Raw genomic sequence first — 16,102 nt, 5'->3', positions numbered from 1 at the left:
CTCTCTCTCTCTCTCTCTCTCTCTCTCTCTCTCCCTCCATAGCATTCTGTATGCGGACCTTCGTAAGCCTCAGCGATAAATTTTAAGTTAATTCTCGGTAAGATTAATCATCACCTTTATGTTGTTGCAAGATCGACATCGGTCGATTACTGCTCATGTCATTAGGTAATTGCTCGCGTCAGTAGATAAATGCTTATATTGTACATTTTTGTAATTTATAGTATTCTAACCTAATAATGCGATACCGATATCCGAGTCGTCATACGCTCGTAATCATGTCTCTACTCTTTTAATCTGTATGTTCTAAATTTTATTTGAGTTTATATTAAACCGTCTCTTAACATGAATCAGATTCAATGAGTAACATTTCTTTGCAAACTTAACGATTTCTCGCCAATTATCCTTCGCTATTAGTTAGTCATCGCCGGCGCCCAGACACGCTCGGCGTCACATTGGACACAGTCATAACAGCCACATGCTGCCACGCACTACCGCCCTCTAAAGAAGTAAATGTTAACTACACAGAGGGTGGTAGTGCGCGGCAGCATTTTGCAGTTACAACAAACGAGAATGGATTAAGATCAATTGAAATTTTTTCTATCCGAATGCGTATTTTAAATAGCAAATACTTTTTTTTTGTATTTAGTTGGATTTAATTGAATTCAATTAGATTCAATTGGATGCAATTGCATTGAAAAACTGTATTTTCTATTCAAAATTTTGAATTGAACAGTATTCACAATGCACAGAAAAAGCTAATATTATTATATTTTTACATTGAAAGGCATAGAGATATGCTCCATGCAATTCCTATAAATGAATAAAAATGCATTCAGGATTGAAAAGCATTCATTTTGACATTCGTGAATCAATATTTCTAAAAATCGGAATCCATTTCAATTCATTCTCGTTTGCTGAGCAGGTTTTGGGCCGTCATATCCTCTAGGTTTCTCTCTGGCTTAATTGTCCTGTCGGAGAAAAAATGCGAATTGAAGAGTTAATATATTTACATTTGCATTTATAATTTCTTTCTTTGCATTTTTTCTTCATCTGTTTCAGTTGGAATCCTGCAAAGTTACTCATTAAGTCTATATTATAGTGCTCCGGTTAGCTTACCCGAAGCTTGATAAAAGTAAGGCATTGTAATATGAGTATTCACATCCGCCATTTTTAGTCTTTTTTTCACTCTCTTGCTTTTTTCCTCAATCCCTTCATCTTTCTCTTCGCTCCACCGCTAAACTAAGAAGATTGAAGAGAAAATAAAGAGTGGAGAAGGGATTAAAAATGGCGGATGCGAATATCTATATTATACTGCTCTAGTAAAAGTAGAGTCTCATGGTTCCTGCACACAAAACGTGGCAACGCTTGCCGCGCGACGGAAGTTGGCGCGATAGCCAATCAACGTCTCGCTTGCTCAGAAGTAATAGATATGTAATTTCCACTGCGCGACAAAAATTGAACTCAATCCAACTTTTGCCGCGCGGCGGAAGTAATATTACATCATTTCTAGAAGCTTTGCATGATGAGGACGACTTAAAAACGTATTGATTAGTACAACTTCCGCCGCGCGGCGAACGTTGTCGCGTTCTGTGTGCAGAAGAGCCATCAAGGTGCCGTCCTATGAATAGAAATTTATAGCAAAACGGAACAATGCGATTAATCACAACTCTGCAGTTGTTACTTTCTTTTCTTTTCTGCGATTGTAATTGGTCTCGTTGTTCCATTCCGCTGTAAATTTCCGCTCTTGGGACGGTACCCTCACAGGAAGAGAATGGTAAATTGCATCACGTGAATGCCCACGTCCAATCAAGACGAGGGTCACATGATCAGTTTTCTCTAATGGATGCTTTTCATTTGATGACACAAATCGACACAAGTGTCGATCTATTATTCTTGTTGACATTCAGAGAGTGACAAAGCTTTCCAGCAAGAGACAACACAAATTGACACAATAGTCATTCTGTCCTTGTTCAATAATCAGTAAAAAATAAAGACGAAATGACTCTTGTGTCGATTTGTGTCTCTGCTGGAAAGCTCCCAAAGCTAAAACGACACTTATGTGTCATCGATTTGTGTCATCAAATAAAAAGCACCCAATCTCTTCCATTTCTATAGCGCTTTGATTCCTATAGCCTATACTTATCTCTACCGAACAATCAGAGGAGACGGGTCACATAATACAATTTGTCACTCTCTCCTTGTGAGGTTCTCTAGATAAAAGTCGCCTTAAAAACACAAATTCTTTGCTTCACAAACACAAATTCACTGTTTTATAAACAAAAATTTACTGCTTTAAAAACATAAATTCATTTCTAACGCAAAGAATTTGTATTTAAAACAGTGAATTTTTGTTTTTAAAGCCGGTGAATTGTGTTTGTAAAGCAGTGAATTTGTGTTTTTAGAACAGTGAATGTGTTTTGGTAATTATGAAGGAGACTCACCGATTTTTTAATGAAATTAGGCTCATTCGACGCGTTTGCACAAAATGAACGAATGTAGCAGAAAAAAGTGTCATTCTGCCCCGCGAACCTAGATATTAAGCGTTAAAGTTGATGACTATGAAGGTTAGAAAATCTGTCATACCGACTATATGTAGCGCTATGAGTATGCTTTCTTCATGCTGTTCTGTGATCTCTTGCGCATGCGTTCAGTCACTATTCCGTGTAATAGAGTTCACAAAATTTAAAATCAAATTAAAAAATGAATGTTACTCGTGTAATGTTTCTATTATACATAGTTCTATTCAAAATAAATCATAACCCATGTGGACAGTGATGTGTGGATAGTAACGCTTGGGTTTGGGACGGCTACGCCGTTCTGAACAAAAAAAAAAAACATTCTAGCCGCTTGGGACCTAACCGCCTAGAAATTACAGCCTAGACAGTGTTTGCTTGGAATATTCCTAACCTAGTGAAGACAGTGAGGGTGTGACAACAGTCTTTTTAGAAGCAGTAAAAATTCATTTGGAATTTGTAGTGTGAGGATAGTATTTCTAATTCCGCGTAAGATTCAGATTTTCTTAAGTACATATCGGTAATTATAATTTGGCTTTCGCACTTCAAAAATCAATAAAAATAGGCTTTATAAATACTATCCTCACACCCCCAATTCCAAATAGGTCTCTGACCTCCAAAGAGGACCTCTGCATACGCAAGAAGTCACAGAGCATGAAGAAAGCATACTCATAACACAGTATATACAGTAGCGTAACTCTCTTGATTTTATGTTGGCAAAAATGGAGTGCGCATGCGTGAAATAAGTAAGTTGTCCCGTCTCTTCTCCTTTTTTATTGCTCTCTTTCTTTCTCTCTCTATTTAAATAAACATTTTAATGTTCCACTTAAACATTTGTCTTTCAAACATATGGTTTAGAATAGAAATTTAGAGGGAAGTATTACGTGTATTGTCCTTTTGGTGAAATGTTGTATGAGAAATCTCGAGAGATTGGTCTAATTTTTGTGAAAAAATGAACAAAAAGAAATATAGAAAATCGAGCAAGAAGGATTTCTTTTTATTTATTTTAAACTTATTTTTTGAACATATATGTATATAAATTTCTTTTATATCGCTTTCTTATAATATAATATTTTCATAGATATATAATTACATAATATTTCTTTATACAAATATACATTTTTAAGTTAATTTAATATTTTTCCTAATTTTTCTATATTTTTTCTTTATTTTTAAATATATTTGCAATTTATTTTTATTAATTTTCATGAAGTTTAAATTATTTCATTGCAATATTAGGTTTATTCGCGTCGCATACTCTAATATGCTCCTACAATAGCACTTACTTCAAATTCATTGGATTGCAATGCAAATAAATCTAGTGAGTTTTGCGAGGAATTTTGACAGAGTAAAAAAAGGATGAAAAGAGAAAGAAGAAGTTTAGGTGGTAATCATGGCTGGGTAACTTACTTATTTCATGCATGCGCACTCCATTTTGGCAAACTAACATCAAAGGTGTCGATAGGGAGTTGTGCTACTGTATGTACTATGGTATCAGATAGGTTTCCTAATCTCCATATTCGTCAACTTTAACTTTTAATATTTCGGTCCGCGGGGCAGAGCGACACTTTTTTCTGCAACATTCGTTCATTTTGTGCAAAAATGCGTCGAGCCTAGTTTCATTAAAATCAGCGAGGTCGGTCATTTCCTTCATAATTACCATGTTTGTAAAACAAAACGTATAACGCTATATTGAGTTGGGATGACAGATATCTTAACCTCTAAAATTTTCAACTTTAATGCTTAATAACTCGATTCACGAGGATGACCGTCGCGTTTTGTTGTCAGATTCTTTCGTTTTGAGTGAAAACGCGTCGAATGAGCCTAATTTCATTAAAATCGGAAGTGAGGCTATTCAAAATAATTACCCCCTATTGTAAATAATTATCCTATTTTTTAATGTCAGGTCCGATCCATTGATCGAAGGATTTATGAAGCGATATTATAAGTTTAGAGATAGTTTAGAGAAAAAAATTTCTATGTACAAATCATGTATGAAACACGTCAGAGGATACTGTCTGCATTACTGTATCATAAAGGAATCATAAGAGGGATAATAAACACCTCGATGCGAAAAAATTTCCATTATATACTGAGCTACGTTTTCCTTGAATATCTGCACCGCAGATTCCAAAGATTATTAGGACAAGATCTCGAGTGGGTCATATTGCCAAACGCAGCTTTAAAATTTATGCTGGACGATTTGGAAATAACATGGAACGAATACATCGATTGTCATTCTTGTGCAATAGCAAATGTACAGAAAAAATTGTCAAGTTCCTGGTTCAATGTTTGCTCAATGATGTCAATGACGAAATATAAATTAATGATTATATCCATGCCAGATATTAGCAAGAATACTATCTTAATCTCTGAAACAATGGAACGCAATCTCCAAAACGCTCTTCACTGCAAACAATTGGACAATTCATGTTTTATATGTAAGTATTTGCAACTTAAATTACTTGAATTTTAAACTGTTCACATCTTTTAAAACATCTTTGGCGTTACCAAACTCAATGAAAATAACATTGTAACGTATAAATTAACATTTGTACTTCTGTACAAATGCAATTAAATATTAAAGTAATAGTTTAAAATAATAAAAAGATATATTTCATATGAAATAATATTCGAAATAATTCCGCTATATATTATTTAATATTTTAACTAATATTAATTAATATTTTGCTGAGATGTAAATTTAACAATGAAAATTTTCTCTACTGTAAACATAGAGAACAAATTAGGTACAATAATTAATATTTAATGGCCATGTTCAGCAGAATATTTATTTTGCAATTATTAACCTCAGTATCCACAAAGGGTTAGCATAACCCCCTCCTTCTCCCCCAATTTTCATAGTTCAAACATTTTTTTCTGATCCCTTTTCACTTATTGCAAAATATCTTCTGTGCTACAATATTTTAGACTTTCTAATTCAAAAATTCTTTTTTTTTCAGTCTTCAATCAATAAATTAAAAAAAAATTAGTTAAAATCAATGCACTACAATCTGAGATACAAGCAAAAGAAAATGCTGAGTTACAAATACCCGGATGTGGGTAGATAGGGACTTTTTTGAGATGTGGGTACTGAGGATTAAGTTTTCTTCACATTCTAATTAAAATATATTTTTCCTCGCGATTCTCAAACTCATATGGATGATTGATCAACGACGTGAATTGTCAGATATCCGTAAGTTAATGATGTAATTATTATAAACTACAATTTGTTTTCAGTACCATTAGAAGACGACGTTATCGAGTTTGCATCTGAGGCGAGAATATCCTTAATCGCCAATCCGTACGATTGCGCGACCGAAATACTGGACGTCATGCTACAAAATTACTTCCTACATCCCCGATTTTTACATGTGAATGACATATTTAGGATCGATGCGAAGGAACATGCCCAAGATCAATTTTACTCGTCCGGTTTTGCTGGAATCTCCGTGATGTATTTTACAGTTCAAGCTTTGAAAGTAAATCGTAACGGGTGCAGCAATAGTCTTAACAGTTGTTACGTTGTACGTGGAGAGTCAACACTCATTCAGGAAACACTTGTCCACGATTATATCCCTCAGGAACGTGTTTGCTCACTTTCCAATGCATTTTTACAGCAAAACAGAGCAGCACCAAATCACAAATATCCGTCAGTTCTAATGGAACCCTTGGAACATTTAGAATCTTGCATTACATTATTTTTAAAAAAGGGTAAATTTTTGCGTTCACTTAAACTAATTTTTTCTTTATTTACGAAGAGTAATAATGTTCACTATAATGATAAATACTATCGATATACTTACTCCTTATTTTTTGTCATTGTATAGATCTTACAAATGTCCAATTGAACATAAGACCGGTATTTCTTGTGAAAGGGCCACGGGGTTGGGGTAAACACAATTTAGTTCGAGCAACGTCCAAGAGAATGGGATTGAACTTCCTCGGTGTTGACTTTGTGGAAGTGCAGACTTTGACGTCGGCGCAGACCGAAGCTAAGCTTCGCATAATGCTACAAAATGCACAAAAATGCGTGCCATGTATACTATATTTAAATAATATTCAAGTGCGTAAAAAAGTAACATTGTATTAAATTATATATTTTTCCTTTCGATCTTATGAGTTAAATGGCCGTTTCGCAGGTATTCGGTAAGACTATTGAAGGCCAAAAAGATGAAAGGGTCATATCCTTCTTCTCGACAGAGATCGCCACGTTATACAACAGGCGCCGAAGATTTCCTCTAATTATCGTAGCTGCATCGGATGAGACTGACGTACCTGCGGAACTGCAACGGTTTTTTATCGAAACGATTCATGTAAACCATTTAAATCAGAGCAAACGAACGGAACTGATATCTTGGTTGCTGTTCAACAGAAATCTAAGAACTATTGCGGACTTATCAAAAGTGGCTGGTCTTTGCTCAGATTTTAAAGTCGCGGATCTATTAGCGTTGTCATTACATGCAACCAAATTTCGATACAAATCAATGTCTCACTCAAATCAGAAATGCACGCTTAATCTGGAACAAGAAGATTTCGATCGAGCTTATGGTACAATTATCTTACAATCGATTCTAACAAGATCAAAAGAGATATTTATTGAGCAATTATTATATCTTATCTAAAGATGTTCACTGTTCTTTGAACGATGTAAACGTTAAAAAAGTACTCCTAAATTTTAATTTTCTTTTCTTACATTAGATATTTTTAATATACAGGATGTTTATAAAGTCTGTAAATTACTTCTATATTTTAAAAAAGAATTGATAGGTTCCAAAGAATAAATTAAAGAATGATAATGCCTATGAGAGCACCTGAACACAGGACGTACGCGTGTAATGAATTTCAATTAATACGTTTATATCAATAGACATTTCGATCCTAATGCGGATTCTTCTCAATAAAGCAAAGCAATTATTGAAATACAATTCGATAATTTGGTCATACAGTTAAAAAATGAAATTAAGAAACCGAATTCTGCAACGTGTATGTATTCTTTTAAGGGGTTCGAGGAGGTTGTCTCCTGCCTCCCCCCAAGATGCCCCAGACAGGGGGCCTTAATTTAAAAATTTCAAATGGAACCCCAACCCCCCCTATTATAGCATATCATTTGAAAAAGCAAATAGAATTTTTCAAACTTTGACACTGAATAACTCCCGAACGAATCAATGTATCATCTTCGCATTGAATTAAAAACTTTCTTTTTTTATGCCCTTTCAAATAATATGCTACAATAGGGGAGAGGGGAGATTCTATTTGAAATTTTTAAGTTGGAGCACCCCTTGAAGGAGGGGCAACCTTCCCGACTCCTTTAAAAGAATAGCCTCTCAAAGTGAACACGTATTTTGCGGTTTTTCATAATTTTGAACCGTTTCTAAAATATAGAGGTGGTAACAGATTTTATAGATACCCTATATTTTTTCTTCATGTAACAGATCGATTTGGTCTTGCTGAAGTTGGAAATAACATTTTGCTTCCTGTGCGAATATAATAAGTATAACAGAAAAGTATTTTCAGAATATATGCAGTCTGTGTACTCCGATAGTAAAGGCGCTCCACACGTACCAGAAGTCCACTGGGAGGATATAGGCGGTTTGGCGGATTTGAAACACGAGATTATTCGCAGAATTCAGTTGCCTTTGTTGAATGCTTTCGGATTCGGACAGTCTGGATTACTATTATATGGCCCGCCCGGCACTGGAAAGACTCTTCTCGCTAAAGCGGTGGCGACGGAGTATCAGATGCACTTTCTGTCAATTAAAGGCTCGGAAGTGTTAAATATGTACGTCGGTCAGAGTGAGAAGAACGTAAGGCAAAGTATGTATTGCTTAGAAGAAACACAAGATAGGACTGTGATAAAAATATGTAACAAAGAATTAATTATTTACTTCAATCAAGTTGTAAATTAACACACATTATTTTCGTTGTTCTATAGTTTTCAAGCGCGCGCGATCCGCGACTCCTTGCATCGTCTTTTTCGATGAGCTGGACTCGTTAGCGCCCAACCGAGGTAGAAGCGGGGACAGCGGCGGCGTAATGGATCGCGTGGTTTCCCAGTTATTGGCCGAGATGGATGGCCTCGAGAAGTCCGGCAGTATATTTATCATAGGAGCGACGAACAGGCCCGATCTCATAGATCCCGCGCTGCTCCGACCGGGAAGATTCGACAAAATGCTCTACATCGGTATCCATTCCGACTTTGAATCCAAGTTCAGCGTGTTGAAGGCGCAGACACGTAAATTCATGTTCCAAGAAAACGGACGTGAGTTGGAACGAATCGCGCATCAATTGCCCGATAACGTCACTGGTGCAGATTTGTATTCTGTCTCTTCCAATGCGTGGCTCAATGCCGTACGCGAGGTACTTGCAAAGCAGGTAACTGAGAGAATCAATAAGGATTATTCCGTCGAAGAGGAAGGTATAATTAAGGATAATGTTATCGTGGAATTGCGTCATTTTTCGGATGCTATTTGTAACTTGGTGCCTTCAGTCACTGATGAAGAAATTAAAAGATATAATAAAATGCGAGTAGAGTTATCATCGTTGTAATTCCGGAATCGTTTCTCAAGATATAATATAAAATGTATTATTATCTTACAGTTTTCGAGAATCATCATTTTAAATGATAATTCTGATTAACATTTTTTTTAGAATTTTTATTATTTTTATTATTTGAATACTTCAGAAATACTAAAAAAGATTACATCTTTTCTTACAATCTTTCATATATGTAAATTCTGAAAATATTTTAAAATTTCTTATAGTTTATAATTAAAAAGAAATCTTGAACTTTTTCAGGTTCTATAAGATTTTATCAGAAATTATAGAATGAGAAATTTGAGAAATTTTAGAATCTTTCAGAATTCACGTATGAAGAATTTTAAAAAAGATATAGGCATTTTCTCGGCATTTTCTGAAAAGTGTTATAATTTGTATAAAAAATCTGAAATTTTCTAAAGAGTTATAAAATTTAAAAAATTTATTAAAAATTATAAAATTTACACAAAAATTATAAGAAATAATATGAAAGATTCTGAGAAAAATGTTCATCAAGAGAATAACCAGTCAAATTGATTATTATCTACGGTGATAAACTTGAATGCGTTTATAATGGATTTTATCTTGTGCCAAAGTTTTTAATTTTTATAGATCATTACAGAACTGAAAAGGATACGGGGAGTAGGAGTCAAGCGCAAAAGATCGTCGCGCAAATAATATACCTATAAAGTGTGAAACTTCTTTATTCATTAAAACGCGCTTATATGTTTTGGCTCACTTTTGAACTTCTTCAGAGACAACATAAATTAACATATATAAAAACTGTGAATAAAAGTTATCCTGTTATGGTGGCTCCTATCGAGAATTTAAATGTCGGAATTAAAACCAAAAAGAGTGAAAGAAAAAGGAAAAGAAAAAAAGAAAAGAAATATCGTAGAATATGGAGAATAATTTATCAAACAACTTTAAGATTATAATTAATTATCTAGCAAATATAAGGACGCTGATCATGTTCACAGAGCATCATATCGCAAACATTACTGTAAAAATAATTCAAGAATCGGCTCCTGATAATGTTGGCCAGTCAGTATCAGACACAGTGAGTCACTTTTTGTTTTTTAGCTAGTAATTTTTGCAAGATAACAAATGGAAAAATGTAACATTAAAGCGTTAATCAATTCCAAGAACAAGAAAGTTAGAAAGTAATCGATAAACACGCCAGAAAGACTTATTACTGCGTACGAATGACACTGACTGACAACGATGTCAACTGACAATAACTCAAGCCTTTATAGCTTGTTTATGATCGGGAGGTAAGCCTTAGAAAGCCCCTCCATATCTGTTTACAGGTTGAGTCCATACTGTCTCCTGATTAATATCATCTCCGAATCAATCTCTTCCTGTAGTGAGGCTCCTCGTCTGGTATTGTAACATTGTCCCAATCGAAATCATGGCCTTGTAATCGGATGCTCCGTTATGACATTACGAATAGACGTGTTCCATCGGATGTGATTCTTATACTCCGTGATTCTTAGCTATCTACACGTCTCCCACATAACTTGCATCGCAACTCTTACACAAGATTTTATAAACAATATTCAACTTCTTGTCACGCGATAAAGGGGGGTCCTTATACACCCTAATGAATTCTCGCAATTTATTAGTACTATAAAACGATACCCTCATACGCTCACTGTTCAATTTACTAAACTTTTCAGTAATACCACGAACGAAAGGAACAGTGAAGGTTGTATTATTGTACTTCAACTCTATTATCATTAACAACACTCTTCCTATTACTAGCCATAATAATTTTCTTCAAACGATTATTAATATTCTCAAATATAAAGTTCAATGAATAATCATTCTCTAACAATACTTTAATATTGAAACACAAATAATCAAGGTAAAATTTAGGATTCGAAAACAAAACTACCTTATCAACTAATCCCGCGTTTGTACCTGTTTTTTGAGAAACCGGGAGCTGTGATCAAAAATTCAAATATCTACTCGAAAAAGTCGGCTTGTGGTACCACAAACTCTATAGTACTTAAACTTTATCAACTCATTATCCTTAATCACTATAACATCCAAAAAATTCAATCTATCACCTTCTACCTCCATAGTGAGCTAAAGTCTAGGATGCTGAGAATTAAAAATATCAAGAATGGAACTACTCGAAAACGCAGATCTCGTCAATAATATGTCGTTAACAAACCTATAGTAAAAAGGCAACGGAAATCGAATCAAAGACAAAGTTATAACCTCCAGCTTTCGCATAACTAGATCCGCGATGACGGGAGACAACAGAGAGCCCATAGGAGTCCCGTAATTCTGTATATATAACATTATCAAAAACAAAACAAGTAGAATCTAAAACAAACTGAACTGCTTCGATGAATTCTTCTCCGGTAAACAACAATCTCTAGAAATAAATCGCTAATGATCTTTAATACAGCCCATCGCATAGTCAATGGGGACGTTAATGAAGAGGCTCACAACATCCAGTGACATTAACTGAAATTCATCACTGAAATTCTCAAACGTCTCTCATCAAGTTCCTTAACAAGTTTAAAACTATTTTCGATCTGCCTTAGGAATTGTTTTTGTGATAATATTATGAAGAAATACTGCTAACGAATACAAAGGGCTATTTATCGAAGAAACTATTTATTATATGAAAGGGGCAGTTCTGCTTATGTATCTTCAGAAATGCATACTTCTCTCGGAAGTCTCCCATCATTACATAACAAACTTCTATATGTGGAAATTAGCTATATATTTTTTTCCTTTCAACTAACTAATAAAGCGCGTAAGCCGTTACCATCCTCCTCGTCGGATCCCTTTCAACTATCTCATAAGTATTTATATCTTGAAACATCTCATTTACCTTGGAAATGTACACCTGTCTATCCAATGCTACCGTCACATTTCCTTTGTCCGTACGAGTATAAAATAATCCTATCATTCATATCCTTCAAAAAAATCCTAATCTTTCTAAGGTCAAGAATCGCTTTCGGAGATGATATTCATCAGAAGACAGACGCATGGACTCAACCTACAGATGGATATGGAGGGAGGCCTTCCCAAGGCCTATCTTCCGATCATAGACAAGCTATTAGGTTGTTCGGAAAGTAATTTCGTTTTTTCTTATGAAAATGAAAGACGATCTTCAATCAGACGCGTTTCAAATGATCATGAACGGTCGAATTCGATAAATTTAATCTCTCAGCGATCTCACGAGTTGTTATTCGCCGGTTTGCATCAATTAATACCTTTATTGTGTCTTCATCAGCTTCAACTGGCCTTCCAGAACGTGGTACATCTTTAACATCAAAATTGCCGGATCGAAATTTTGCAAACCAGTTTTGGCACTGGCGTTTTGTCAATACATCTCCATACACATCGGATAATTTTTTTCTTGCTTGAACAGCATTTTTACCTTTTCGATAGTAAAAAAGTAAAATATGCCGAAAATGCTGCTTTTCACTTTCATATTTGATAGGGCACCAACCAAAAACTACTGCGTAGAATCAATCGAACTTTTTTCACAAGCAAGTCTTGCTATATCAGTTGTCAAAATATATAATGATTATGCGGCTTAAGTGTGAAGTTGGCTGTGAAAAAATACAATAAGTCCTCTGTTGGGAAAAAACGAAATTACTTTCCGAACAACCTAATATAAAGGCTTATTGTCTCGTTGTCAATCAGTGTCGTTCGTACGCTGTAAATCTTTCTAGCGTGTTTATCGATTACTTTTCAACTTTGTTGTTCTTGAAATTGATTAACGCTTTAATGTTACATTTTTATCCATTTGTTATCTCGCAAAAATTACTAGCTAAAAAAAGTGACTCACTGTGTCTGATACTGACTGGCCAACATTATCAGGAGCCGGTTCTTGAATTATTTTTACAGTAATGTTTGCGATATGGTGCTCTGTGATCATGATGAGCGTCCTTATATTTGCTGGATAATTAATTATAATCTTAAAGTTGTTTGATAAATTAGTTCTCCATATTCTATTTTACGATATTTCATTTCTTTTTTTATTTTCCTTTTTCTTTCACTCTTTTTGATTTTAATTCCGACATTTAAATTCTCGATGGGAGCTCACCATAACAGGATAACTTTTTTTCACAGGTTTTATATATAGGATATGTTAATTTATGTTATCTCTGAGGAAGGCTCAAAAGTGAGCTGAAACATATAAGCATGTTTTAGTGAATAAAAAAGTTTCATAGGTATATTATATTTGCGCGACATCTTCTGCGCTTGACTCCTACTGCCCGTATTCTTTCCAATTCTTTGATTTATAAGGAGTCTTGATTAGTTTGATTTGTTATACGGACTTATAGACATTGTATACTGAATATAATGTATCTAATGTTTGTGTATATGGTTTACTTGTAAAAAGATATAATTTCGCGAATAAAACAACGCGTGTGTTATAAACGACATGTTATTTTATTTCGAGAAGTATGTAAAACAATTTTTACAACGAATAATTAAAACGAAGAAGGAGTCAATCTACACTCGTTATGTATTATCTTCGTTTTGTATCAATGAATATTTCTCCGCGTATTTATGTCAAATCCTGAAATGTTAGCGCACGATAAAAAACTCCAAATTATCGAAATTCTCGTCTCATTTTTTCGAAGCACCGCTATGAAATATACTTCGAGCGCTTTTCACGCACGCGTTCAATACATTATGTAGTACACGACGACCAAAATATGCAATGTAGAAAAATAGGACATCTAATTTTACCAGATACACCCATGTAGACGCCGAATTCGAAGTATGAAGGCTAAAATTCCTCAGAGGTGGAACGGTATTAAAACTGATGCGATTAGGTGCACAATAGAAAGCGAATAAAAGTATCAGGTGCATCAGTTTTTATGTCACACACAGGATCACATGATGATACTAGCGATTCTCTCGACAATGGTCGTCACTCGAGTTTGCAAGATGAATTATGCCCGCTTTTTGTAACATTGCGACGCAAAGGAATCTCCGTAATAAGGAAGAAATTCAACGAGAGTACGAATATCGTATCTAAATATATAATAATTATATAAATATATAATTATACTATATAATGGTTCGTCTTGTTTATGTGTACATGAATTTTGATGTGTATAGTCTCTTGTTTATGTGTATATTTGTGACCCACCCCTCCCTCTCTTTCTGTGTGTGTGTGTATGTGTGTGTGCGCGCGCCAAAAAGATCGTAAAACGCGTTTAACTAGCAATCACACATCTATAATATTTTTCAGACGATTACATCGTATACCTTTGGTATCATCGCGAGGTAGTAATTATAACTTTTTGTCGTGCAACTGTCTCGCGGAACAGATGCAGAACGGTAGCATGTCGTTTCAGAATTGATACGCAAAGCCACGTTGTTGCCAGCTGAACGCTTTGGCAAAACCACGCAGCAGAACGATTAAGAGCTCCGCACAATAACAGGAACAGGGAACAGAAAACAATAAGAATTTCAATTTATCAGAAACTGTGTATTTCCACAATACACGATTTCTGATAGAAAATCTTATTCTGAAATTCTTATTCTGTTCTCTGTGCCCCGTTCCTTTTATTATGCGGAGCCCCTTATTGCTCTTATCTCGCCGTTCATGTGATTTGCTCCATCGCAGAACAAAACGATTATGCTTGAAAATCTACCGCAAGTAACTACGTAAATGAATGTAAAACGATACGCTTAATGTATCTCGTTACGGCTATTTTCGATTCAATGCGACTGTACTCGCAACTTCAACTCGTCATCGCCAAATACGCTTCGTTATCGTCGTCTGAACACTATTGTAGTTATTCTCATTTTCGAATATTTTCCATTATATAATCCATAATATATACTATAATATTTACTGCTCTTACAGTAAATATATTCGTAATTCTCCGATTGAATCGCGCGCGAACGCGTTTCATCTTGAAGTCGTCGAGAGCTATGAACTTTTGATACTCGGTACGTCGCTTCTCTACGTTTGGTTTCGAATTCGATTCCGATTTTTTTATTTCTTCCTCTCCTCTATATCGATACTCAGCGCGGCGAGAAGCCGACAAATATCACACATGATATAGATACGTATTAATTGTGTGCATGTTGTGAGTCGAAAAACGAAAAGCAGGTAGATTCGGATCTAAGAGATGTCAAATCTTGTGCGTATTACTCTCTAAGGCTAACGCATGCCTTGGCGTAGTTCTTTCAACTAGAATAAAAAATCACGAATGTGAATTAACAATTTTATACATCTAAATCGTTATTTTGTTGCTTTTATCTTCTCCGAGGTATCTTACGTGCGTATAAATCACACAGCTTTAATGTGTGTGGACATTATACATAATATACGTTAAATAGCGATATACAGTGAGAGAGAGAGAGAGAGAGAGAGAGAGAGTGTGTGTGTGTGTGTGTGTGTGTGCGCGCGCGCGCGCGTGCGTGCGTGCGTGCGTGCGTGCGTATGTGCGCGCGCGTGTGTGCGTGTGCGTAACTACTTTAATTTAATAAGGGAACGGTAAATTAGGGATTACAAAATTAGATGCCAAGCATTTTTCGTCTAACATATTTTCGATTAGTACTATAGTTATACATTTACAGTGAAATGATCTAGTGAACCGATGCTCTATGTAGAATTATATCTTAAAAGAATGGTGTGCGCACGCGCGCGTGCGCGTACGTGCTCGTACGTCGGTTAAACGGTAGAACATTGTATTGCCTTCGATTGAATAATTTCGCAATTTCTAAACACGTTTTCGATCCCGGAACAACGCGACATCTCGGATCGCGTGTTCGTTGTGCATGAAATATTCTGTATAATACAAAATGTGAAAAACGAGCGACCGAAGACTTTCGAGGAGCGCTTTCGGACGTACGTACATACGTACGTGTAAGCGAAATCTCATGGTGCGCAAATATATAATTAATCTTTATCTTAAGTATATCGAGGAACGAAGTAGTAACTACGCCCGAGAGAGAGAGAGAGAGAGAGAGAGATTACTATAAGGATAGTGTGGGACACGCGTTATTCTGTTCGTGCTGTGTATATGGTTCGTAAAGAAATACTTCGGCAGACG

At 35.3% G+C, this 16,102-nt stretch overlaps 1 protein-coding gene across 3 annotated transcripts; it reads left to right on the top strand.

Moving 5' to 3' along the window:
- Nucleotides 1–3,969: 3,969 nt before the first annotated feature.
- LOC108745346 (peroxisome assembly factor 2) lies at nucleotides 3,970–9,124 on the top strand. Of its 3 annotated transcripts, XM_018481452.1 has the most exons (8): nucleotides 3,970–4,358; nucleotides 4,420–4,954; nucleotides 5,754–6,040; nucleotides 6,134–6,227; nucleotides 6,344–6,579; nucleotides 6,656–7,064; nucleotides 8,031–8,330; nucleotides 8,449–9,124. In XM_018481452.1, exons 2-8 carry the CDS (start codon nucleotides 4,504–4,506, stop codon nucleotides 9,060–9,062), a joined length of 2,391 nt encoding a protein of 796 aa, XP_018336954.1. In that variant the 5' UTR covers nucleotides 3,970–4,358; nucleotides 4,420–4,503; the 3' UTR covers nucleotides 9,063–9,124. The 3 variants fall into 3 exon arrangements, with proteins under 3 accessions (XP_018336954.1, XP_018336952.1, XP_018336953.1); XM_018481450.1 differs by having other exon boundaries at nucleotides 5,754–6,227; nucleotides 8,449–9,122; XM_018481451.1 differs by lacking the exon at nucleotides 3,970–4,358 and having other exon boundaries at nucleotides 4,389–4,954; nucleotides 5,754–6,227; nucleotides 8,449–9,122.
- The last annotated feature ends 6,978 nt before the right edge of the window (nucleotides 9,125–16,102 follow it).

Source organism: Trachymyrmex septentrionalis, unplaced genomic scaffold (assembly GCF_001594115.1).
Source record: "Trachymyrmex septentrionalis isolate Tsep2-gDNA-1 unplaced genomic scaffold, Tsep1.0 scaffold138, whole genome shotgun sequence".
NCBI lineage: Eukaryota > Metazoa > Arthropoda > Insecta > Hymenoptera > Formicidae > Trachymyrmex > Trachymyrmex septentrionalis.
This window is presented reverse-complemented; position numbering and strand designations above follow the sequence as displayed.